The sequence below is a fragment of the Symsagittifera roscoffensis genome, unplaced genomic scaffold, assembly GCF_963678635.1.
Source record: "Symsagittifera roscoffensis unplaced genomic scaffold, txSymRosc1.1 SCAFFOLD_209, whole genome shotgun sequence".
NCBI lineage: Eukaryota > Metazoa > Xenacoelomorpha > Acoela > Convolutidae > Symsagittifera > Symsagittifera roscoffensis.
This window is the reverse complement of record NW_026970929.1, coordinates 18562-44429: the sequence shown is the minus strand read 5'-3', so window position 1 is coordinate 44429 and position 25868 is coordinate 18562. Positions and strand designations below refer to the sequence as shown.

At 36.5% G+C, this 25868-nt stretch overlaps 1 protein-coding gene across 1 annotated transcript; it reads left to right on the top strand.

Moving 5' to 3' along the window:
* The first annotated feature begins 9464 nt into the window (after window positions 1–9464).
* On the top strand, window positions 9465–25304 carry LOC134856040 (myosin-1-like). The gene is made up of 7 exons (XM_063872411.1): window positions 9465–11135; window positions 18586–18753; window positions 20319–20436; window positions 20888–20998; window positions 21187–21329; window positions 24370–24535; window positions 25108–25304. Exons 1-7 carry the CDS (start codon window positions 9558–9560, stop codon window positions 25239–25241), a joined length of 2418 nt encoding a protein of 805 aa, XP_063728481.1. The 5' UTR covers window positions 9465–9557; the 3' UTR covers window positions 25242–25304.
* The last annotated feature ends 564 nt before the right edge of the window (window positions 25305–25868 follow it).

Genomic DNA, 25868 nt, shown 5'->3' with positions numbered 1-25868 from the left:
AAACCTTATAATCAAAAAACTTAACCACATTTGCCGAGGTTTTTTAGATTGTTGACTTCCTGGATTGTGCCGCCAGGTGAACTTTTTGATTTTGGAGGAAAAAGATAAATGTTTTTCAGCATTGTTCCAGGGCTGGAAGATAGAACGAATACCAACTTCAATGAAGTTGAACCGGTTAGGGATATGAATGCTCTACTTGAAAACGTGTCACAGATCTTTAGCTTAAAGAGAAATCATGAAGCTGACGTTTTGATGGACATTTTTGGAAAATACAATCGAGAAATTCTGAAGTCAATTCCGCAAATAACACTATCCAGTTATGATTTTTTTGTTCTTTTTGCTACAAAAACAGTTCGTGCAATTAATTTATTAAAACATGTAAAATATAAAGCTGTGTAACAGGGGGTAGTACTTTTGCTTCTCAATCTGCTGCAAAAGTTCTTCGAAAAGTTTTTTGGTTTGCAGTCCTGACGACCGAATTGAACTTCAAATGTTCGGAGATAAATCAGAGGCTATATCTGTTCTGTTTCGCTTTTCCTGTCCTCTCCATTGCTGGGAAAGAAACAAATAAGTGTTTGATTTCGGTAGAACCAGGGCTGTTATCATTAAAAAGTCATAAAGGAGAAAGCTTCTGAGTAACAAGCATCACTGCTATAGAGAGCCGAATGTGAACCGATATCGAAAAGCAGGTTGATTATCGCTCGAACTCATGCCTCCAAAGAATCGTTCCATATCCCATTTTTCAGAGCCGTCATAGAATGGTTCCATGTTGGATGTTTGAGAAAAATTAACTAAGCTAAAACTGGTACTCGTGTTATAACCAACTACGCTTTGAAAAGCTGCAACTGCGTCAAGAGTCCCAAACTCCGCAAGTCAAGTAATTTTTCTCTCAATTGGAATCTAGTGATTATCCAATGAAATCGTATCAAGGGGTTTTCTTAAGGTCTCTACGAAAAATTGAAACACTTTTGGCGCTTTGTTGAACTATCAAAGCTGACGGGCCAAGGTTCAATTGGGGAAAAAAACCTCTTTTCCTAGTTTTCATTGTTTAGCTGTTTATATCTTGATATTTTCAGAGCGCCACAGATCCGTTTGATGCAATAACCGATCCGTTTAAACGCAAATTACCATACAACAGTTGATGCGACAATCCCAGTCAGTTTTGCTTTCGACCGAGACAATGACCGCTATTTCCGTCAAAATACCTATCAATACAGCTTTTTGCCCGTTTAGTGGCCCCGCTCAATTATGTAGCATAAGTTGGTAAAGTTATTTCACGGGGAAGTATCATCATCAAACACAGTAATTTATCACAGTTAACAATCAATCATATCAATTGGTTTGAAGAATTTAATTTTTCTCGGCAAAAACACCTGATTATGCTTGCTTATTTTTTAAATCGAAATGCAAGAAATGCAAGCGTTTTTTTTTACAAAAAGAGAAAATGAGGAACAAATAAGGAGCAAATTATTCCAGTATGAATAAAGATTGATGTTGCTTAAAAAATGAAACACATAAAATTGCTTAGGACTTGTTTCAACTAATTAAATATAAAAGACATATATTTAGCAAAATACAATTTTATGAGAATAAATAAATTTAAATAAATTATATTATAATATATAAAAGTTATATATTGAATTATATACAAATGTTATATATATATATATATTTAATCAGTATATTTATTTATATATATATATATATATATATATATATATATATATATATATATATATATATATATCGATATATGTATTCTTATATTCATATATTTATATATACGATAGATACTTATTCATAACGATATAGAAATAGATATGAAGTCAAAACCGTACTAAATATGAGTTTTATTTCAACAATTTTGTTATCAAAATATCAAAATAAACATTTGCAACCTCTTCAACCAACAAAAAGTTTTACCTGACAAGAATTTTTTGATATTTGTTTTCTTACTTTTTTATGTGTGTTTATACTATATATCAATTTATTTATAAAGTTATAAAAATAGATATGAAGTCGAATTGGTGTTCAACATAATTTTTAATTCAACAATTTTATTGTCAAAAATAATTTGCAACCTCATCAACCAACAAAAAAATTTGAACGGACAAAAATTTTTTTTTTTGATTTCCCACCCAATTTCTGGCGCACAAATACCTTTGATTTGTTTAAAAACTGCTGGGTGTTCTTAGGACAGCCGCATTGCGGTTGCTTGAAAAACAATCGAGAGTAGTTTCTTGAAATTATTTAATGAAGCAATTTCTGCTAATTTATAGGGAAAATTTTTGCTTGTAGGTGTCATAACAACCACTCAACATTCATTGCGATGTTGGTGGCCGTTTAATTGTTGGAACCTATCATGGAGGTGATTGTCATTCCCCTTCGCCAGCCACAAATTTGATTCTCGAATTCGCCAACATGATAAATTTTGCTCACGAGCAAACAACTTAATCACAAAACTTAACTGCGATGCCGAAATTTTTAAAATTGTTTCCTTCCTGGGTTGTGTTGCCTCGTGAATTTTTGGGGATGAGGGATAAAATTTTTATGTTTTTCAGCAACTTTCCTCGGCTGAAAGATAAAATTAATACAAACTCCAGCCAATGCGAATATGTTAATGACATTGCTGCCAGCTTTGAAACATGACGCAGCTCTCTGGTTTTAAGATGAATCAAGAAGCTCAAGTTTTGATTGATGTTTTGGGAGACAATTGAAAGTTTCAGATTTCAAGTACATAAATGACACCATCCAGTTTTTTTGCCTTGTTATTTTTTCTAGCTCCAAGTCCTGTGGCAAAGTTTCCTCGAAAATCATTGTAGTTTAGTATTTCTAGGCAAACAAATAACCCCTGTACCTTTTTTCTTTTTCCTGACGACCGACTTGAGCTTCAATTGTTCGGAGACAGTTCAGAATCTGTCTTTCGTTCTGTTTTGTCTTTCTGGCCCTCTTCGTTGCTAGAAACAAAACAGAAACTAGAGCTGCTCTCATTAAAATATCATCAAAAAGGAATCTTCTGAGTAAAAGTTATCACTGCTAGAGAACCGAATGTGAACGGAAATCAAAAAGCACGACCGTTCAACCTTGATTCGATTCAACAAAAAAGATTCTAGTGTTTTGTTGCACATTAGAATGGATTCATTTTTCATGTTTGGGCAAAGTTAACATAACTAGGACTGGTGCTCGTGTTATTACCAATTACGCTTCGAAAGGACTTTCCATTTTACACAGTGATTTAGTTTGAGCGTGCACCAGCGTCGCCTGTTAACGATGAAATACATCGTGAAATCAATTTAGCAAGTGCTCCACGTCAAAGTGGTTTTGTTAGAAGAGTCCTTGGTGCAAAAACGTAGTTTTTTTCTCAAATTATGGTTGTAGAAAACTAACTGACAAGATCTGCCTAGTAGACGAATAATTTGTCTGATTAGGTCCATAAATAGCAAGGCTAATGTTGGCGAAACTTTGATATCAAATATTTTTTTTTTGATAGAACAGAGTTGCGTGCGTTAGGTCCCATTGAATTTTGATAAACGTTTCAATCAACGTAAGCAATACGCTGATGCTCGGCCGTAGGCGAACTCAATTTGAACCCTTTGGCTTGATTAACGTCTGAGTAAACCCATTAAAGGGTTTTTCATACTAGTGATCACGTATCTATGATAGTGAAGGCCAGCCGCTGTGGTCATTACCCTTTAACTCGAATTACACAGTTGAACTAAGAAATGAGTTGACTCTGGGTTGCGCAATCCGCGGAAGTGATCATAACAAGCAGGTACACTCAATAGGCTGTAACAAAAACACTCGTTCTCACATCGTTTCTATAGCAGAACTCAGCGCAAGCTAAGAAGAAAAACCTTTCTATAGGTTATGCAAATCAAACAGAAAGTGTTGATTCAATCTAATCTAGAGAAAAGATCTCAAGTTAAAAATTAAATTACTCTAAAATACTAAAAGGTTATACATAGTTACTCAAAGCGAAAAAGCGAAAAACAAAAGCCAAAAACCGTATGTATTTTCTCGATGCGCTGTTCAAATTGTGAACACCATTTTTTCATCGTTCATGTCGCAATAGTCAGACCAGGATACAAATTGTTGGTTTTCAAAAATGTTACACAAAAACAATTGATTTTGTTTGTTCTGATGTTTAAAAACACCTTCATCTGATATTTTCACACACAGCGAGAGTTGCATAGGACAAGGTTTTCAGAATCAATATCAGTGAGCCTGAAAATTTTTTCGATATACATCTGAAAAAAACTGTGAACATGTTCTGAAGACTAAAATAAAACGCATCAGATTTAAATATATTTCAATCGCACGAGAAAAAATAGTAGTAATAGTAATAGAAGAAAGATAAAAAATAAAATGGCCTAAGAGCATGATCACATCAATAACTGAAGAACATGAGTTTTCCAGATGGGTTGCATTGCCTGCAGAGTCAAAATTTGCGCCATGTGCTCAGTAGCAGCTTGCTAATCTGCAATTACGCATTTTTGTAGTTCAGATTGTTTGAATTCCACGGACATATAGCTAAGCAATGTGTTGCTCAAAGTCACTCCAAAAACAGGCAACTTTCGGAAACTGCAATAAAATGTGTGGAATCCGGAACCAGTTTGGGAGTCCATGAGCAAATAATAATATATGTGTTTAGTAAACTTAAGCTGTCGCGGAACCGCAACTGTTAGTGGAGTCCGCAAACTGTCAGCGGAATCCGCAAGAACTTGCGGTGTCCACGTACATTTGCGGAGTCCACCTACATTTGCGGAATCCGGGACAACTACTTTAGATAACACTTTTGTAGAGAACTGAGGAGCGAAACAAAGTTGCGCTTTATTTCCATCAATAAGTACCCAAATTTTTGACTTCCTTCTAAAGAAGACCAAAGATGTGAACAGAAACTGCGCACATGTATTTATTGTATCATGTTGTCAGAATTTTCAGAACCAACATCATGTTATTCAAAGTACTCAAGGCACAAGTTGAAAAAAAATTACTTTGAAACCCGCGGCATCATCCTGCATTCCGATGTTTGCCCTGGCAAGACTGTCAGCGATCGCATTAGTAAGAAAGGGTGCCAATGCGACTTTCCTATAGCCAGTAATTTGTAACGGCAAAAAGACCACCTCGTTTTGTTTATTTGATTCTGGTAGACTAAAAGCCGTTAGACATCGTATTAAAAAGATTTTTGAGGCTATGAAAGTGATCAGATTTGAAATTTAATAAATAAAACAGAAACTTTAGATAAAATACAGTCACACGAAAACTATTCAAAAGACTGGTTCAATTGTACAATTCTTTTCAAAAGGTCGGAGTCGTCAACTCGAAAGAACATATGGAAATTGCCAAAGTCTGGCAAAGTGATAGGATGAGATAGCTGAGGGCAGATCCTGAAAAAAATGTGCTCCAAACAAAGTGCGGCCTGAAAACAGGCTATCAAATCTAATCACAAAACTGAAGCTCACAGATAGTGGGAATGATAAAACGAAAGCTATCTGCAAAAGTTCACAAAAAAAATCAAAGTTCCAGTAAAAAGTATGGCACAATGTTTCACGACAAGAAAAAGATGAGCAGGCAACTCCGTGACAACCGTGAATGTTTGGTCTGGACATCCGATAGATGCGAAATTGTTAGAAGCCATGAGAGAGCTGGAGAACTACCGAGATCTAGCCTTAATGTTTCACCAGGGTGGGGGGCAAGCAAGGTAGTTTGAGTATCCTTTAACGGACTGTAACGAAAAATATATCCACTTGAGTGGATTGACTAAGCTTATGCAACATTTTATCTGCATGTGAAAACGACAAAGCGAACGGGAACCAATTGTTACAGAAAACTAACAAAGCCGCAAATCTTCGCATCAAACCTGGACAGTAAATAGCAACAACGTGAAAAGCAACAACGCTTTGCTCTTATAGGATCTCTATTATGATGTCGATGAGATGAGTCACTGGTATGTGACGCACTGATGTTCGTGGGTCAATGAAAAGCCAATGTGAATGGGACGTTGCGTAGCATATCTCCATACTGTCTCAATCTTTATGTTAAAGGCCCAATGAACTCATATTTTTTCTCCCCAGTCTAATTCATCAGTAATTTTTGCCTGCTTAGTCATAATGTTTCTGAATGATTGATTTGTTTGATATTTATTTTGTAGATATTGGGTGTAGTTTTAGTTTGACGCTTCTATTTTCTGTCGTTTATAATTGAGGGAAGCTTTTTGATATACGGAATTCAAGTGCGAGCAGACTTTGCTTTATATTATAAGTTTCATCCAAAATGAAAATTTTACATGAAAGAAATCCTCTAGTTAAAACTGGCCATAAGATGTATCATGCAAAAACAAACAAAAAACTCGCACAACGAGTGCAAATTGTACATTTTGTGATTTGTAAGCTAATTTCGCAACAGTTGAAAACGAGGTTTGTTGCAGAATCTGCAATAATTGTGTTTTACTCTGGTCTAAAAGAATCTTTTTTGAAATACTTTCCAATTCCAAAAACTGGAGAATGAAATCGAACTTAGGTAAAAAAAATTCATGGGCTATATTGCCAAACTAATTATATCTTTCAATTATTCTATATACTAAAGGAGTTTTTTTACGATTTCAGAACAATGGCTTAGGATTTGTTATTGAATTCCATCAATAGAAGTTAAAAATTTGCTTTTCAATTCTGCATTTGCAAGATATTATCTCAACCTACAACTCTTAACTGTTTACACAAGGACAGGTTCAGTTCAGCATAGCAAACAAAACACCGGTCCACCGATACTTGTGAAGTCCGCTAACGTTTTGAAGAATCTATATTTATTTGCTGATTCCAGAACAAATGGCATTTTGTATTATGTTTAAAAATACGTAACTGAACGATACTTCAGGATATGAAACCTAGGAAATTGGCATATTGGGAAATCTCAGCTCAGGCATGAACAATAGGTCATAGTTTGCACAAGCAAAACTACCTTTTCTCAAAACTACTGTTTTTTTCTTCAAACTTTTTCCCAGAAAACTTTGTAAAAAATTTCTCCGTAGTGACTTAGGAGAGCTTGCAAAGTCACTTTAGTTGTGCTATTTTTTTTGAGATTCAACCAGCACCCATCCTCCCACTTACTCATCTCGAGAAATCTAAAACTGCATATTTGAAAACATTTAATTTCAATAAAGTATCTGAGGTTCCAATAACGATGCTTGTTGTCAAAACAATCTACGCGGCAGAAAAGGGCTTGCACCGGTTTGATCATTGTTTGTGCTCATACAGTTTCCATTAACGAAAAATTTTTAGCTTGACACGTCCATACGGTTCCACACCAACGAAAAATTTATTACTTTTAGGCCAAACTTTTCCTCATAAAAGCAAACTGTTTGAACGATATTCTCCAGAAAAGAAAGTAGAGTTTCTAGTAAATGAAACATGTGTTAGGTTTATTTTTGAAAAAAAAAATCTTCTTTTTCAAATTCGGTAAAGTTTGCGTTATAGCCTATCTCTTAAGTCCGATTTTAACCTATGACCTATAGCCTATTTCTTAAGTCGGATCGAAAATTGAGAAGTTAAAAGAATTCCAGAGGCTGGCACCTCTTTTTCTTTCTTGTAGAAATTTTTTTCATCTTTTCAGTGAGCATTAAAAATCAAAGCTAAAGCTATGGGGACGAAAACCAGGGGGCCAGTGGCCTCGCAAAAAATATGTAAATAAGCTGCACGACCCAAAATCCAGACTTTCCTTGAGCAACATCCTGCAGGTGCAGCCAGCACTATCGTCTTCATCAATACAAATTGAAAATTCATAACAAAACTGTTTACTAGTACAAGAAATGTGATGTTTGTTGATGTTACTGATGGTGATGTTTAAAAAAATTATCTGTAACATTACCATCAGACTTCCATCTGCGACGCTCTTAATGATTGTTGTACCAGCTGAGATTAATACCCTTTCTAATAGCGCAATATCGGATAGGGTAAACCATCTGTTCGTCACGCTATCTTATTTTTAGCCTGATAGATTCGTGCAAGTTCTCTGTCTATTACTGATCTTAATCCTACTCTTTTATTTCCTAGTCTCAAAAGATCTAGTATATACTGGTATTCTTTCGCGGTCAGCGGAGAGGTAGATGAACTGTTTTCTAAACTAAAACTGTTCTTCTCTGGATGAAATACGATTAATTTTTGCCTTACAAATAATTGACGTTTCAGTCATGGATCACGATTAGTTAGCTCTAAGTATTTTACAGTGATAGTTATCAAGAATATAATATGGTATTTAAATTAATTGTTTTGAATGGTTCCAAAGCTGTTTGGCTAGAGATTTTCCATGTTATCTTTTCAAAAACCTACACTCCGAAAATTGTTTTCTTCTTTTAAAAATTGTTTAAATTAGAGAAATTGCTCGATTCGCGTTTTTTTTTCTTCCCCATTTCAAATCTTGCGTATGAAAAAGCACGAAAATTTTGCCTTCTAAGGAAACAATGTTTATCATTCAGTTTTCACACATGAAAATTGCATGAGACGCACTTTTTTCTTTATTGCATGACTTTCATCTTTATTATGATTGATGGACAAAGTACTCTCAGATGATGGAAAAGCGCTTCGAAGTCTTTTAGTTTCAACGATAACATTTATAAATGATGTTTGAAGATAATAACTTCTCTGGAAAAACGTTGTCATACAATTGTTTGACAAAAAAAATGTTTGATAGGCCTTTTCAGCTCCAAATTGATTTTTTGGAGGACCAAACTGTTCTCAATGCAGCAAAAAGCGCTATTGATAATTTTCAAAATTAATTACAAACCAATGCAAAAAAAGTTTTGAAACTTCTTTTATGAAAATATAGCTTTATTATACAATTTTTATATACAAAAACTGTTTGATGAACCCTTTTTCCAAAACAACAAAAAAAATTTTTTTTCATTATCAGGTTGCTTAGAAAAGCCGCAAAAAGTTCTGATTTCCCTCCTAGATTGTAGAATGAGTTATTTCTATTTTTTTAGTTGTCGCTTGGTAACTATTCTGAAGATTGAATTGTTTCAGATGCACATAGAAGGCGATAAACTGTGATTTTGTTTCGGCGGTTGCTTAGACAATTTATAGTTGATTCGCTTCATAAGTATTAGGTCTACACTTTATCACAAAGATCACATTTGCCAGGCACTCTGAAAGAGGCAAAGGGTTTTGTTGAGTTTACAATTAAATTTTTTTTTAATCCGAACACTGTATTCGTCTGATTTTTTGAATCAAAATCTGATTGTTAAGTAACCACACTGCGCGCTCACTTAGAGCTCGTTTTTTATCATAAGTCTCTCTCTCATTCCAAAAGCAAACTGTATGTAACAAGCTCTTAAACATAATAACAATGGTTTTTTTTATGATTGGTATACACGTAAGTATCTAACAGAAAATAGAACACATGAGAATAACCATAGAAAGTAATTTTTTGCTTAAACAACTAATAACAATATTCTTAGCTATAACATTGTTTTCTCGCAAAAAAGAGCACATTGATTTTCAAATTTTATTTATATATCTGTTTTGATGTAAGCTTGATGTAAAATTGTTAGAAAAGTTAAAAACATGGACAAATCAATTGATAACTTGAGCAACGCTGAAAGCGAAATGACTTCGGCTACAGATGACGAATTGCAAATTATCAGCTCACGAGCGGCCGAAATTCAACGACAGTTTAGGAGCGAACTCAAATCACTAGACGAGAAACGAAAACACTCGCGGCGAAAGCCGAAACAAACCGATGAGTTAAATTCGTCAACTTCGTCAATTTCCGAAAGCTCGTCTCGACTTTTTCCCAAAATGGATATCATCCAATCAGATCTGAATAGTTTGAACCAACTTCTAGCCAATCGGATTCAAGAAACAACGGCTGAAAGAGTATCATTCGCACGACCAAAGTCAGCTCTAAGCCAATCATATCACAGCAAATACGATCAAGTCCTAGAAAATGAGGACAACGAGACTATGACTGCTTTAGACGACGCAATCCAAAAATCTCTGGAACGCATTAAGCGAAACATGCGAATCAGAGGTGACGATGATTTCACTGAAAGTTCATCTACAATTCTGGACAGAACAAAAACTCCAGTAAATGAAATTCCAAAACAACCGGCTGCTAACCAAGGTCAAGTGTCCAATAATATAGGAGATCAAAATACCCAAAATTTGACTTCGGATCAATTTCTGAGCGCTATCAGAAAGGAAACAGCTGAATTTACTGATAATTTGGAACACGAAAACTTCAAACGAAGAGTGAATTTGCTGAAATATGAATTGGAAGCTGAACAAAAGTCTTCAAGTGCTAAAATAACAGTTCTAAGCGAAGAGCTTAAAACCAACAAAGGTCTTCTTGATCAGTCTTCGCGAAAGATTTATGAGCTCGAGCAAGAATTATCGGCTCTTAATGAGCGTTTGGAAGTCGAAATTGGGAAAAATTTTGAGCTGAATCAAACTCTCAAAAACAAAGTCGGGTATTTAGTCAACGAAATTGATAACTTCAAAGTATTCGAACGAGATGTCGAGAAAAAGTTGGACGAAAAATCAAAGAAAATTGACGAATTGAACGAGGAAAATCGTCAAAAACACGAAGAAAACGAAAGCTTGAAAGAAGCGTATGCAAAACAACTGTCGAGTTTGAAAGACGACTTAGCTGCTGCGAGGACGAAATTTGAACGCAACGTGAACAATTTATCCGAACAAAACCGAGTCGAGCGGGAAAATTTAATGGCAAACCTGAACAAGCGACACGACACGACTATCAAACTATTACGTAACAAAATGGAAGACGAGAAAGAAATTCTCGATGACGAGATTAAAAATCTAAAAATGAAATTGAAAGAACGAGACCAAGAACACGACAGTGAGTTACGTAAGCAGAAAAACGACTTCGACGACAAAATTGAAGCTCGGTTAACTCACGAGCGATCTTTAACCGACTCGGAAAAAGAAGAAGCCTTGCGCCGACAGCAAATGAAATACGAAGCCGAGTTGGATTCGCTTCGGAAACGACTGAATGACGACATAGACGCCGAAAAACGACGAGGCATGGAGTCGGATCGGATCGCGGAGTCGTTGAGAGCCGAGTTGGCTTCGGCTAAGGAGGACATCGCCAGCCTGCAACGGGAGTCTGTGGAAGCCATTAAGGTAAGAATAAACTAGAAGCTTTATAAGTTCAATTTAATGAAGTTTTCTTGAAACTTTTTCAAGTAACCGTCTGTATAATAAAAAAAAGGTAGTTGAAGAATAATTTATATCCCACCTGTTTGACTACCCTTTTTTTCTAAAAAACTTGGAATTTTTTTTGCATAACAAAGATTTTTTAAAACAGAAAAAGGATCTACTTAACAATTGCCCTCCCTTTGGTACCTACTTAAGAATTGCCACCCCTATTAATAAAAGCAGCAAATTAGCGCTAGAGATTTGTATTGAGACTAATTTTGCTGCAATCTGATTGGTCGAAAATGCGTTATTTTAACTTACTTAACAATTGCCCCCCCCTTTCTTAAAAAGGGTCGTGGGGGGGGGGGTTGTAATTGTTAAGTAGATAATAAAATATTGTAATCCTATGAATCTATGAATAACCTATTAAAATGGTATGTTCAGTATGTACACTATATGTACATAAGCTTAATAGATAAAAGAGAATAAAACGAAGTAGTTGAATTAAGAACGTTAAAAGGACAACTGACTTGCGTTGATCTCGACCAATGGTCGTAACTAAACTGGTATTAATTAAAATACCGAAGGTCATTATGACATACTAAAACAAATCACAACATTTCCCACCGGGAAAAAAAAATAAAACTGCAAACTAACTATAACTCTATGTACACCCTTTTTCCCCCTCAGAAAATGGAAGAATTTTACAAACTGCGCCCAGAGGGTAAATATACAGCGGTAAAACAAAATCCACAATTGAAAGAGAATGTACAAATGTACAGGGTGTCTATACAGAATTACAAATTTTTGTTTTTACAGAGTATGTAACTAACTATCGAAAACTAATCCACAACGTGTACATTAACATGTACAATTGTATCTACAGATAAGGTTAAAAAATTTTAAAGTCCGACGGAAAATATGAAATGTTTTGAAAAGTTTGAGTTGATGTCGATTACAAGCATTGTTCCTCAAAATCATCCAATTTTGCTCTTACTTCTGGATCTATGGTCGAAGAGATCTCACTTAAGTTATCCGTCTCTAAAGAATGATCCTTAGATGTCGAGTAGGTTGTGGTTGGAATCGAAGAATTCTCGAGGAGTTGGGTCATCGTGGTTGAACCTGTTGTTCTGCCCATCGGGAGGGAATTCCTTGAGGACCATGATAAGGTGGTTTCTGCGACTAGCATCTGTCTGGGGGGCGCCTCAGCTAATGGAGTCAATAGTTCGGAAGGGGAGTTTAACGAAAAGATTGGAGATTCCTGAGTCTGAGTGAATACGGTCGTTGGCAACGCTAAATCGTCTTTCTCATGCACCGCGTCTATAAATCTCCGACTACCGTAAAACTGAGGGGGTCCCACGTTTCTGCGTGGTCTGGAATTTCGGGTTTTCGGGGTCTCACTTATCGTCTGATCCGGAGTAATGTCTATCATGATCGGATTGCTCTGAGATCCTTCACTCATATTCTCGTCGTGTATGACCACAATCTCCCGAGTGTCGTTGCTCGCTGTCCCTTCCAGACTCAATAGTGGGGATTCTACGTGACCTGTAATACTTAGGTTCTGGTTAGGCTCGGAATGAGTGTTTTTAGGTACATTATTATTGGTCACATCGTCAAAGTAATCCTCGATTATCCCGTCCCACGAATCTAAATTTAATGAAGAAGAACCTGAAGAAGGTATTGGAGACTCTTGAGTGTTCGAACTCGTGAACAGTGTGCTGGTCCCTAGTCTGATAGATTCTGATCTCGGGGTATCTTGTCTCGAGTGGCCAGCTTTTGTCGATCCAGCTTTCTTCGGTGGTGAGAGTTTCCTTTTCCCCGCTAAACTCGAATGAATATGAGAGTTATGCCCGGTGGGTGTCTGATTTACTATTATCTTTTTGGGCCCTGGGAGTATTTTTCCTCTTATAGCCAAATCCGATTTACGTAAAACGTGCCCGTTGTCGAGGGTAACTGTATGTTCTGACGAGTCGATAATATCCTTCTTAACCAGATTAAAATAAGGGTCCCTGTTTTTCCTGTTAGCAGCCCTTCTATATAAATTACCTCCCGTTACTGCTTTTCTTTTTCCCATTGGGTCTGAAGTTCGTGTACATTCGTCCTGAGTGATGTTTTGGCTGATCGTCCTGGCTAGCGGTAAGTTTTCTTCTGGGTCCGACGTGCTGTCCTGTTCCTCGTCCAAGTAGCCATCTTCTGCCCCGTCGTGTAGTTCCCAGTTAGAAGCCCGCTCTTTGGACAATATAGTCTTTCCTTTATCTAAATGGTCAATATTGGACATAAGATTTTTCCACCTAGTGTTTGCTACTCTGTTAAAATGTTTTTCGAACGGAGTACATCCGATCGCCGTTTGTTTTGAAATTCTCAGGTTCCATATGATTTTCTCGATCGAATCGTTTAACGAGGGTTTCGGTACTTCAAAAGACATCGCCAGTAATTTCGATTTAATAGTATATACTAGTCTTTCCACTAGCCCGTTGGATCTGTGGTCCCCGACAGTGCAGTAAATGATTTCTATGTTAAATTTATCGCAAAAGTTTTTGAAATCCTGTGAGAGAAAGCACGACCCATGGTCGACTCTAATTTTTTTCGGGAAACCGTGAAGATGACAATAATCGTTTAGAAATGAAATTACGTTTCTTGAGGAAGTGTTATTGACAATCTTGGCCGAAGGAAACTTAGTGTACCGGTCGATACAAAGCAGAATGTATTTGTTGTTGCCCCAACTAGCGTCCAACGGTCCCGCAAAATCCAAATTAATTTCTTCATTCGCGAATGTCAACGTCGGGAGTTTTGAAATATTGTGGGTGCCTAGTATCACTTTAATGTTCTTACCCGCTTTTAAACATTGAGTACATGTTCTCCCGTGATGATAGATTTCTCGGTAAATATGAGGCCACCATAGATATTCGGCGAGAGATTTCATTCCAAACTGTCCTGGGTGAGTCTCGTGTAACATTGAATTGAAAGTTCCCCTGATGGTAGCTGGGACGACTAGTTTGTTATCTAAGAAAAGTAGCTCGTCTTTCACGTGTAGATCTTTGGCGTAATTCTTCATGTAAGCCCCGTGTATGCCCATCGGTCGATTCCTCTTTATCGTCTCTATCAGATCCCACAACACCTTGTCTTGTCTAGTCATGATCTGGAGCAATTTCTTCGAACAATGATTTTCAGGACGAATTGGAGAATTCGGTAAATTCAGATCAGCCTTATATCTTCTCAAAAGATCTGCGTGGTCGGAAGGAAGTCTGTCGTCTCTGAATTTGAGGGCGATATTGTGTTCTTCTGGGATGATCAGAAGGGGTTCATTCACTTTGTCCATTGGGAATTCTTGTTTTCTTTTGTTGATTGGTATAAAGTGTTTATTTAAAAGTAGAAAATGTAAAAGGACTTTGTCCGAAAAGGTGATACTTTTAAAATTAAATTTGGAATTGTCGATTGGTTGGCAGTTTGTAGAACAATTTTCTGTCCGAGAATGGTTTTTGTGGCAAATTTTTATCGACTGAGCGATACAAGATATGATAGCAGCAATAATCTTGAGCTTGAGTAACGCTAAAGAGCTATTCAATTGGTATTGACCAATCACGTCGCTTGAATTTTCATTTCCCGATGGGAATATATTAACTCGTGAATTAGTATTTACAGCGACCGCTGGTCTAACTACAGAATTTACAGTAAGTAATTTACAATCTTTATTCGTCGATAAGATGTTCTGAATTTTGTCGATTGAAGCGACTACAAATTCGTCGTCATAATGTGAAATTGGGAGGGCTTTGCCCGAAGGGAGTCTAGATAAAAGATCCGTAAAGCCCATGTCCTTTCCTGGTATATGTGAAATTTTAAAATTAAAAGGTAAAAGTCTGTTTACCCAGCGGGTCAATCGGCTGTGCATCGTTTTATTGCCATGATTTGCCGAAAGTGCTGATAGTAACGCTTTGTGGTCAGTTACTATTTGGAATTCTGTTCCGTACAGGTAATTTCTGAAATGTTCTGCGGCCCATACTACTCCCAGCAGTTCTAATTCGTTGGTAGAATATTTCATTTCATGGGTGTTTAAAAATCTTGATGCGAACGCGATCGTTTTCCACTGGTCGTCCTGTAATTGTTCTAAGGTTGCCCCTAGTCCACTATGAGAGGCGTCTGTTTTTAGTCTTGTCTTCTGTTTTATATCAAAATGACTATTTTCTGCAATATTTACAATTTCCGTTTTTAACTTCTCAAACGCTAATGAATGACTTGTATCCCATTTGTATAGTGATTTTTTATTTAGGAGAGGTCGAAGAGGAGAGCTTAGCGTAGATAAGTTAGGGACGAATTTTACATATTGATTTATTGAGCCGAAAAATGAGCGAAGTTCAGAAATGTTCTTCGGGATTGGCAAATTTTTTATTGCGTCGGCTTTACCGACCAACGGTCGTACTCCGTTGCCTGAGATCTTGAAGCCAAGCCATTCGATGTCCGATTTAAAAAATGCGCATTTCCCCCATTTCACTGCCATGTTGTTCTTGTCTAAGATAGATAAGATTTTGTACACTATTGATTTGTGTTCTTCCAATGATCCGCGCGAGGCTACCAGGATGTCATCTATGTAACAATTTGTAAACGGGATGTTTTTTAACATTGAGTCCATGACCCGTTGGAATTCATTGGGCATGTCTCCTAATCCGTAAAATCCCGTTAGAAACCGATACTTTCCTGTCGTTTCGCCGCCTACTATACTAAAATTGCACTGTTTACTCGTTTGGTTGCACAGTTGGAGTTGGCTATATGCGTTTTTAAGATCTAAGTTACTGAACCACACTCGCCCATTGGGTTTTTCTGAGATTTGTAGTGCCACATTGTCAATCAGTTCGTGGATATTCGGCATTTGATACTTATTTTTAAAAATTTGATCGTTTAAAAGCTTTGAATCTAGTGCCAATTTTATTGAAGAGTCCTTTTTCCGAGTGATTACAATTGGACTGATGAAACAATCTTCGTCGCATTTCTCTAATTTTACTATGTGCCCTTCTTTTTCCATTCTTCTTAACTCTTCGTTCACTGCCGCGAGTAGGTGAAGTGGTACTCTTCTCCCTTTAGACTGTATTGGTTTAAAAGGTGTATGAAAATGGGTTACCTTCCGATCGTTGGGTATTTTTCCCACTCTAGTAAAAAGGTTCTTAAACTCGTTAAAAATGTTATCTGAAACAGAGGGTAAGTTTTTGTACTCACTCTTGGGTGTAGGTTGATTTACCATACAGATTGGTTGGGGACATTTCCTCTGCGAAATTTCTATGCCCAATTTGGGTAAGTTGTCGTTTCCCAATATATTACGTTCGTGTCCGCCGGTTATGAAGAAAGGTGTTTCTTCGCTGATCCACCCATTGGACTGTGTTCTGACGATTATTTTTCCCAATATATTGATCGTATCATTCGTGAATCCGCAGTATAGTTCTTTTATTCTTTTCTCCACTGGGTGTATCTTGAGGTTTGGGTATCTTAGTTTAATTTCGTGTAGAACATTCTGTTTTAAAAAGCTCACCGGGCTTGCTGAATCTACCGGTATGTTCATATTTACAATCGAATCCCAGCCGATGCCTAGGTTCAGGAGTTTCTTTGTTTCAAGACCATTATTGTCGTAAATAGTTCTGACACTCAACACCGAGAAGTCGTCATCGTCACTCTGTCCGTACTCATTCCATGCGTTTATCACATCGCATGATTCTCTTTCTTCCAAATTCGAATTTTCCAGAGGTGTATATGTACAATTCTCAGTATTTACGAAATTATTTGATACATTATTTACAGTTGGTCTCTTGTTGCGTGATTTACATAATTTAGCGAAGTGTCCTTTAAAATTGCAGTTTTTACAGATTATGTCCTTCGCTGGGCAAACATTTAGGTGCCCTTTTGTAAATGTATTTCCGCATTTCATACACAAGTTACTCCTTTCGATGTTTAAGCTTGGTTCCTTTTTGATATGATTGTGGTTACTAAAAGATTTAAAAGTTGTCCCGTTGGTCGATGACCGCGACATATTTGTCAATTTCTGGTGGTTAAAAGATCCCTTTTCATCGATTAGTGCTTGGTTAAGGGCTTCCGAAGGGCTTATGGTAGCTGAAAGTAGCTTCCTCTGGGTGTCTGTGTTCTTCATATTGCAAATGAAGATATCCCTTATCCACTCTGCTTCGTCTGTCTCCCTTATATTGCACGTGCTAGCCAGGTCCGTCAGTGCTCCCCAAAATTGTTCGTAAGATTCACGATCTTTTTGCTTTCGATTCAGTAATTTATATCTCTCGAACGTAGTATTGGGCGGTTTGTTAAATGCTGCGTCAAGTAGTGTCCAGAACTCAGAGAAAGATATTGATAAAATCTTCACTCTCGGGTTTTTTTGGGTAAAAACTCTTTTTCCTTCGCTACCAAGCGCTAAAAATAAGATTGATCGCAGTTTCTTGTCCGCCTCCGTTCTTCTCATTCCGTTGAATTTTCTTTTCTCTTCATTGATTCGTTTCTCTTCTGCGGATTCGTACTGTTTCATTGTGCTTTTGTTCCTATTCTCTCTGTTGGCTTTTTCCGCGTCCGACTCACTGCTTGTCGCCTGTTCTAAAATTGGAATTTGCGTCTCCGGTATTTCGGGTCCATGTAGGCTTTCCAAATCCAGATTTTCTTTCGCTATGATCGCCAATTGAAATTGGTCGCTCCATTGGGTCCAAGCATGTGGTGGTTCTAAGGTGTGATTAGGCCAAAAAGGTGGAATTCCACGCACGTTCGAATCCTGCTGACTGCGCCATAATAAAATATTGTAATCCTATGAATCTATGAATAACCTATTAAAATGGTATGTTCAGTATGTACACTATATGTACATAAGCTTAATAGATAAAAGAGAATAAAACGAAGTAGTTGAATTAAGAACGTTAAAAGGACAACTGACTTGCGTTGATCTCGACCAATGGTCGTAACTAAACTGGTATTAATTAAAATACCGAAGGTCATTATGACATACTAAAACAAATCACAACAGTAGATCTCGGAAAAATCAAAAATTGAGCTCTTGTGTTGCGACAAGCTTCACTGAAACAAAAAAAAAATCGGCTTGTTTTATTCGATTGTTTTGCAAAGTAAAAAAGAGACAGGTCTGAATCAGGGGCACTATATCAATTCGCGATGAAGAGCTGATAAAGCTCAATCACTGACCTGTTTCCCACTTTGGTTTAAATTTTCACAAAAGTTCAACAGCTTTTTGGTTGAAACAGCATTGATCGAGCTAGCTTTATATCATTTTTTTGAAAAAAAATTGTTCCATTGTTGTTGGAAAAAATGATAAATTATTAATTAATCATACTAAAGATTGAAGGGGAAGAGTCATATTGGTTCAATATAAAAGTTGAACAAGATCATACGTAGGATCTTAAAACAAGAAAAGAAAACAAAAATGACTTTGATTTATTCTCTTTAGGAAACGCAGCGTGCGTGTGAGGCTGCGAGTGACATGAAGATATCCCAGCTGAAGGAGGAGTGGGACGAGGAGAGGGTGGGGGAGGGGGAGAGAGTGAGGGGGGAGATGCAGGGGGTGATCAAGGACAAACAGACAGCCGATCTGGATGTGGAAAGACTCACTAATAAGGTTGGAGGGCGAATCTTATGCACGCACAGGAACTGGGGGGGGGGGGGGGTTTCTCGAGGGGGGATTTCCAATTTTTCTTTTCGAAAAAGTTGTCAACATTTTTTTAGGTCAGCTGATTTCTGAGCTTTCTCAAAGTATTAAAAATATCTTGTTTTGGCCGAATTTTCTGCGCCGCTGGCAAAAACTTGCAAAAACAGGCCAAAAGAGGCGTTTTAGGTGCTTTTTGAAAATTTTGAGCAAAAATCACATTTTTTGGCGCGTTTCACCCTCAAAGTTACTAGGGGGTTTATTGAACCTCTATTACCTATCCTATTCTTACTCTTATAATTCCTAGTCTCAAAAAATCTAGTATATAATAGTATTCTTGCGATGTTAAAGGAGAGAAGAAAGCAACTGATTTCAATCTGTATTATGTTTTCTCTGGCTGAAACTATGACTAATTTCAGCTCCACATTTTTATAGTAAATTTTAGTAATTAATCTTGATTGGTTAGATATAAACATTTTACTGTGATAAATATCAAGTTATAAATAAATATTTGTTTCGAACTGGTTTCATGTTGCTCAGAAGTTTCAAGAGAGTCTCAATTGGATAACCGGACTGTTTCAGTGCAGAGTTGCAAATCGGTCTTATGCAACATCTGCAGGTAGCACAAGCCTAGTCCACAATGTTCTCATTCGCAGACGAATGGCTAAGGTTAATTATTGGTTTTAATGTCGGTCAGCCAAAAATGGATATATCTCAAAACAGTACCGGTAGGGGGTCAAATCCTTGCAAGGGGGAGGGAGTGACCGCCTTCCCCTTCAAATCCGCCCCTTGCGCACACAAAAAGAATAATAAAAGTTTTAAAAAATTTTGTTTCTAAGGGATTATTTTGTTTTATAATTACAAAATTTAATCAAGAAAAAAAATAATATCATAAAAAAGGTTAATAAAACCATTTAGCTCCCTATCGAGTGGTTTTAACATAACAGCAATTACGCCGATTCAGTCTTTGTAGAAAGAAACAATAAAACTTTTCTTGTGAAATATGGTTTTATATCTGCAAACTTTTATAAATATAGTAGCACAAAATCATAAAAAAGAATCAGAGAAACTCTCGCACCTCCCGTCATGTCTGGCTAAATTTTGCCCATAAAAGAAATAACGTTTAAAAATCCGAAAATCATAATAAAATTAATGATGATCATGATAATATTTTTTGAGAACGACCAAATTTCATTTTTTCTTGTATAACTTTCTTTTACAATTTCTCTGCCTCAATTTAATTATGTTTTAAAAAATCTCGCGTGACAAAAAAAAAGAAATTATAACAAATACATTTTTTGCACCTTTATTAATATTGTCCACTTTTAAAACAAATGTTGGTTTGCGAGTGTATTATTTAGGCAAAAAAAACGCATTTTCACTGATTACACTTAACAGTCAATTAACGATTAACGACAAGTATTACCTTGTGGAATACACGCTTAACCGAAAAAGTGAAGCTCATACAGGGGAGAAAGAGTATTGAAACCATCTCTGAGGTTGTTTCGGAACTCTTAAAGTAATAACTGCCTGTTCAGGTGGCCGAGTTGGAGTCGAACAAGATGCGTGAACAGAAGAGAGTGTTGGGCCGGATCAACAAAGCCATCTTTGACATCTCAGCCAGCATCGGCATCCAGCCCAGACAAGTATTCCTAGGTATTAAAAAACAACCAAAAAGTAACAAGGAGAGACCCTACAGAAAAATGGTTAAAATTTTTGTTGATAAAAATTTTAAACATTTTTTAAAATTAAATGATTAAAAAATCAGTAAAAAAAGGAAAAGTCATAATTAAGCTAGCACGGCAATATGTCTAATTAAACTTGAATTCACGGTGTGTCAAAAGTTTTCGAAAAATGTGTAATAGTAGTTTTTTCAATAGAAAATCGAAGCGTTGAATGTTTTTTTTTGTGGAGTTAACAAGTTTTTTTGAACAAGTTAAAACACCTTAATAATGTACGAATGAGGGTCTAAACAGTTACTGTAAATTAGCTGTATACCTAAAAGTGATTTGATTATTAGGAGTAAAAAATCAGTTTTTTATTCATTTTTTTTTATTTTTTGAAAACCATTCTTTAGTTTGATATCTTTTTTGTATTCAAACATCAGGAGCAGGAGTTGGGGGAGACATGAGTACCAGTCAACAGGGCAATGACAGCACCAGTATCCTCGGGGGAGGGGGAGCAATGAGTTATGATCTGCTCGTAAAGAGCGGACTTGGTATGTTGAGTCTGTTTTTTTTAAGAGTCATCTCAATAATATATATATTATAAATTATTATTTTGAAAATAATTTTAGATATACAAGAAATCTCATATCAACAAGCAATCTCCTTTTTTGTCATTTTGATTTCGAAAATTGATTGACAGTTTTGATTGAAGTTCAACTTGGTTTTTTTTTTTTTTTAGACAACTTGAGCGCAACTGCGGTCGAGGTGGTGAAACACAGTAAGGACCACGAGTACAAATTGCAGCAGATCAGAGAACAACTAGCCAGTTATCAGGCACAGAGAGACATGGAGGTGGCAGACACTAAGAACCACCTGGAAAAGGTATGTGTATTAGGATAGCCGATGAACGTCAATTTGGCCTCTATCACGTTGGACTAATTTCTATAGCAGTCGTTTTAACCAAGGACTTAGGATTTAGGATTTAATATAAGATGGAAAAAGTATGGGTATTAAGATAGCCGAACTAAGATAGCAATTGTTTTAACCAAGGCTGGACTAGGCTTGTTTTTCAGTCTTTTGTCTACAAAAAATAGTCGTTTTAATCATTGGCGGACTTAAGTTTTTATAATTATTAACTAAAGCGACATCCAGGAAATAAAAAGCCTCAAACATTTTTATAATATTATAAAAATTTAGAATAAACTATGGTGTCAATTGAAGCTAGCAGCTCTACATAAGATTAGCCGCCATCGTTCGCCTTGATAGCACTGGCCCTAAAGTCTTGAAACTTGAAAAAACATGCTTCTTTAAGAAATTAAAAAGTTAGCGAACTTTAATGTTTTTTTTTCCCGAACCTAATCAACTCTCTTAAAGAGAGGGGATAAAATTGACTATAGTCACTGAATGTTTTGTCGATTTTTTTATTGATCTCAACAAATACGATCAGTATGAATTTTTTGTTAAAATATATGTTTTCTTCTTTTGTTTACACTTGCAAAAAATATCAAAACAGTTTTAATTTGTCTTTTTCGTAAGCTATCTTTTTAAATGTTTATTTAAATACTAGCTGGCAAAACCATTTTTTTTTCAATGCGTTTGGACTGTGAAGGTGAATGCGACTTGAAAATCAACTTGACTAAAATTAATGGTCTCCTTTGGTGCGCTTCATAGTCTTTGTCTCGATTCAGCAATTAAACATGTCCAGCTGCATGTAATCTCAAAACTACGCATTCTTGATAAATAGTTATTGTTACAAATTTGACGAAACTAATAAAATATTCATGCACGAAGTTTCGTTAGTTAAACCAATTTCGGCGACCAAAAACATAGATCGCAACATCAGTTTTCTACACCAAGGAAATAACTCCAGTTCAAACATACGAGAAAAATTCAGCTGTGACACATTTTTTTTTCTACAGCTCTGGGGTTTTAACTGAATCTTGGTCGTTATCAGGAGCAGAATTAGTGGGGTCGTCAAAAATTTTGAAAATTTGTTTGAAAATCCGCCCCCATTGAGAAAATCCTAGATCCGCCCCTGACCATTATAAAAAGTTCTGACAGAAAACTCAATTTTAATTAATTTAGCTCACTGCAATTAACTAGAAAACTTGAGAACAGACAGAAAACTGAGTTTAATCTGCACAAGCAGACTCAATTAAATCAGTTTTTTTTTCTTACGCTGAAAGAGTGATTTTCCTGACAGTATTTTGATTGTTCAAAACTCAAACTTCCGAGTCTAATCAACTTTTTTAAATGTTGGTTTTCAATCCATTTCAATGGTTTTGAGCTTTCCTCCTATTAAGCAGAAAAAAAAGAAAAGTTTCCATGTGTTTCAGACTAGCGGTCAAATAAAAAAATTACCAATGAAACTTAAACGCAGGCAAGACAAATCGACAGCTTTATCGGCAAACTTTTCATTTTGGTCAATTTTTTACGTCAACTTTTTATTCACAAAATTACTAAGCATAAATGTTTTTAGGCGTTTCACAAAAATTAAGCAGTTGCTGTTTTGGGACTGATTATAAGGAAGTGTGAAGCAATTTTTCCAAACTTCTTAGAATTCAAAGCGCATGTCAAAAACCATGAGCTTTAGTGAGCTTTCGTTCGGACTGTATGATTTTTGTTTAAAATGTATTTTCTTGCGAAAAATGAAATATCTTAGAAGAAAAAAAAGATCAAGTATTCAGTTACATCTAATTGAAGTGGGTTGACAATGTGATACAAGTTTAAAGATCCGGAGAAAACTATTACTTGTTCAAATATGGTGGTAGTCTTTTAGCGGATTGATTATAGTACGGAAAATGTTGATCTAAAAAAATCTCCAGCAGAAACTGATTTATTAATATAGCAAAAAAGCAAAATCATGCCGAGAAAAATACGAATATATATTTTTTCCAATAGTGTTAGCTGCTGCTTGAGTCGAAGACTAAGACTTTGAAAACCGCGCCGCATCCCAATCGCAAATTGCATAATGGAACCAAAATTTTGAGTCTGGAAGGTATGATCATGAGCCGCGGAAGTCTACACCTGAGTCGAAACGTCGGTCGCGATAAGCTGGAATTGGGTCGCAAAAGTCTGGACACAAATTTTTCAGACCTCGCGTTCCATGTGTAGACTGACTTTCACGAACAGCTTTTAGTATGTCCCGATTTTCGTGTCCTACTGCGCGACTCATGTCCAGAATTTCCAGACTCAGCGCAATTTTTCAATTTGAGTCTGGATCGCCGCGACGTACGGCGTGATTTTCCGACGCATGGCCCGACTTTATGCCCAGACGCGAACGTTGCAATAAATTGTTTCTGGGTTCGCGACGTTTCTACCTAGGTTGCTAAAATCGCATCGTTGCCACTTTGCTCGCAAAAAACGCGCGTTTCCAATCCGGTCGCAAAGGTCGCGAAAAATTAAAAATTGTTCATGGGTCACGTTGCCTCCACCCTGGTCGCGAATTTTGTGCCGGCTTCAATTTACACGCGAAACTCTGGAAACGGATGAGGTGACTCGCGCCGCCATTCGCAACACTTATAAGTGAGTCGCAGCTGAATTTTCGTCGTGAAAGTTCAGACATACCAAATATGCGTCGCGAAACATTGGTCTTGACATCTCAGTCTCGGTCGCGAAAGTCGCGGCGGTTCTTTTTGGTCGCCGAAAACTGTGAATGATGCAAACTTTCGGTCTCGAAAGTCTGGACATGCCTCAGTTCTGTTGGGAGAGTCTTTTCATGTCAAAAATTTCAAGTGAAAATCTGGAGAAGAGTCGCGGACCTCGACCCGAGTGGCATTGGTTCACTTAGTTTTGGTATTTGTACTGTAGAATACTTCTACATTTTTTACAAGTAGCATGAAGCTCCTCTTTGAATTTCAGGATCCATTGCTATTGCATCTACTACAGTTTTATCGGTTTTAATGTATTTTTTTCTCCCCAGGAGACTGATCGCATGATTGAGTTTGCGAAAGAGAGACTGCACCAGAAGTACATCAGAGATCTGGATGAGTTGCGAAATGAGATCAGAAGAGACAATGACATCGAGAGTGCACTGAGGAAGACTGTGGACAGACAGCACACTGCCCTCAAGAGCATGATGCACGCAGGTCAGAGGGTAGTTTTCAATTAAAGGGGGAGGGGAGTGAGATACAAAGGATACGGTAGGGGATGAGAGGAGAGTTAAAATGGAGGTGTCAGTTTTTAGAAGGAAAAGGAATCAGGGACATATCAAAAAGTTTCTCGAGGAGGATTTACAACAAAATTTCAGTTTTTGTCCAGTAGTTTGCTTCTAGTTTTTGTCCAGGTCGAACAATTAAAATTTCTGATTTCTACCTCTACTGTCGAAAAGACTCAAGTTAATTTAGGCAAAGATCTGTGCCATCCAAAAAAAAACGTCTACGAGAACATTTGCTGGTTTGGATGTCGAAAATTTCTAAGATGTTTACGGAGTTTTTTAACACTTTCGATAGCATATTTGTCTCAAATGGATACTTAAGTGTAGAGCAATTTACTAACTTCAGTATTTGAAATCAGGAAACGAACCAAAAAAGGAACTAGTTTGAATATTTTTTTCAAAATTGCTATTCCACTTTTTTTTGGTGAATTGATATTTCTCGATGTTTCAAGATCAAATTATGTTCAAATTATTTTCGAAAAATTACAAAATTTCAAATTTCAGGCGCGCACAAACGAAAGCCGATTGGCTCGTCGTTAGAGGGCGACGAAAGTACAGACACAGTGGAGAGAAACAGACGAAACATAAGGAGGCTGCACAGTTTGAACACGAAAATAACTGACATGGCACAGCACTGAAAGTTGCACTTCAGCTTAAACGAAAAAAGAAGAGAATGAATGATTTCAATTTTGAGTTATAAGAATCAAATCATTCAAGTTGAATGTTCATTAATAATTTCGTACTTTAAAATGCATACTCACCAAATTCAGTACAAACTCAATAGTTAATTAATGCTTTTTAAATCAAAAGTGAAACCCTTAAACTAGATAATTGGTTTAAGTTTTGATTTTCAAACTCAGAAGTCTCAGTTTCGCTTTTCGAAATTAAATACCGGAGCCTAATCTTATGCTGGGCTGGAAAAAGCAGCGTTTTTACTTGACAGGTCAAGCGGACCCGGCAAGTTCACTTGAAAATTTTTTTTGACCGTTGATGTTGGAACCAGTTTGAAACTAGCCTTGATTTTGAACCATTATAAAAACGACACTTTCTGTTTTGGCATAAAAATTATCTGTATCAGTGCACGATTAGTTTTTTGAAAGAAGAAAATAAAAATTAATTAAAACATAACCAGAAGTTTAAACCTACAGATTTGTGAGGTACTTGCTGGCGTACAAGTTTGGTATGGTCAGAATTGGAGTTAATTTATGACAATTTTTCACACAATTTGTTTAATGCATTTTCAAAATTGCTCTAGTTATGCGGAA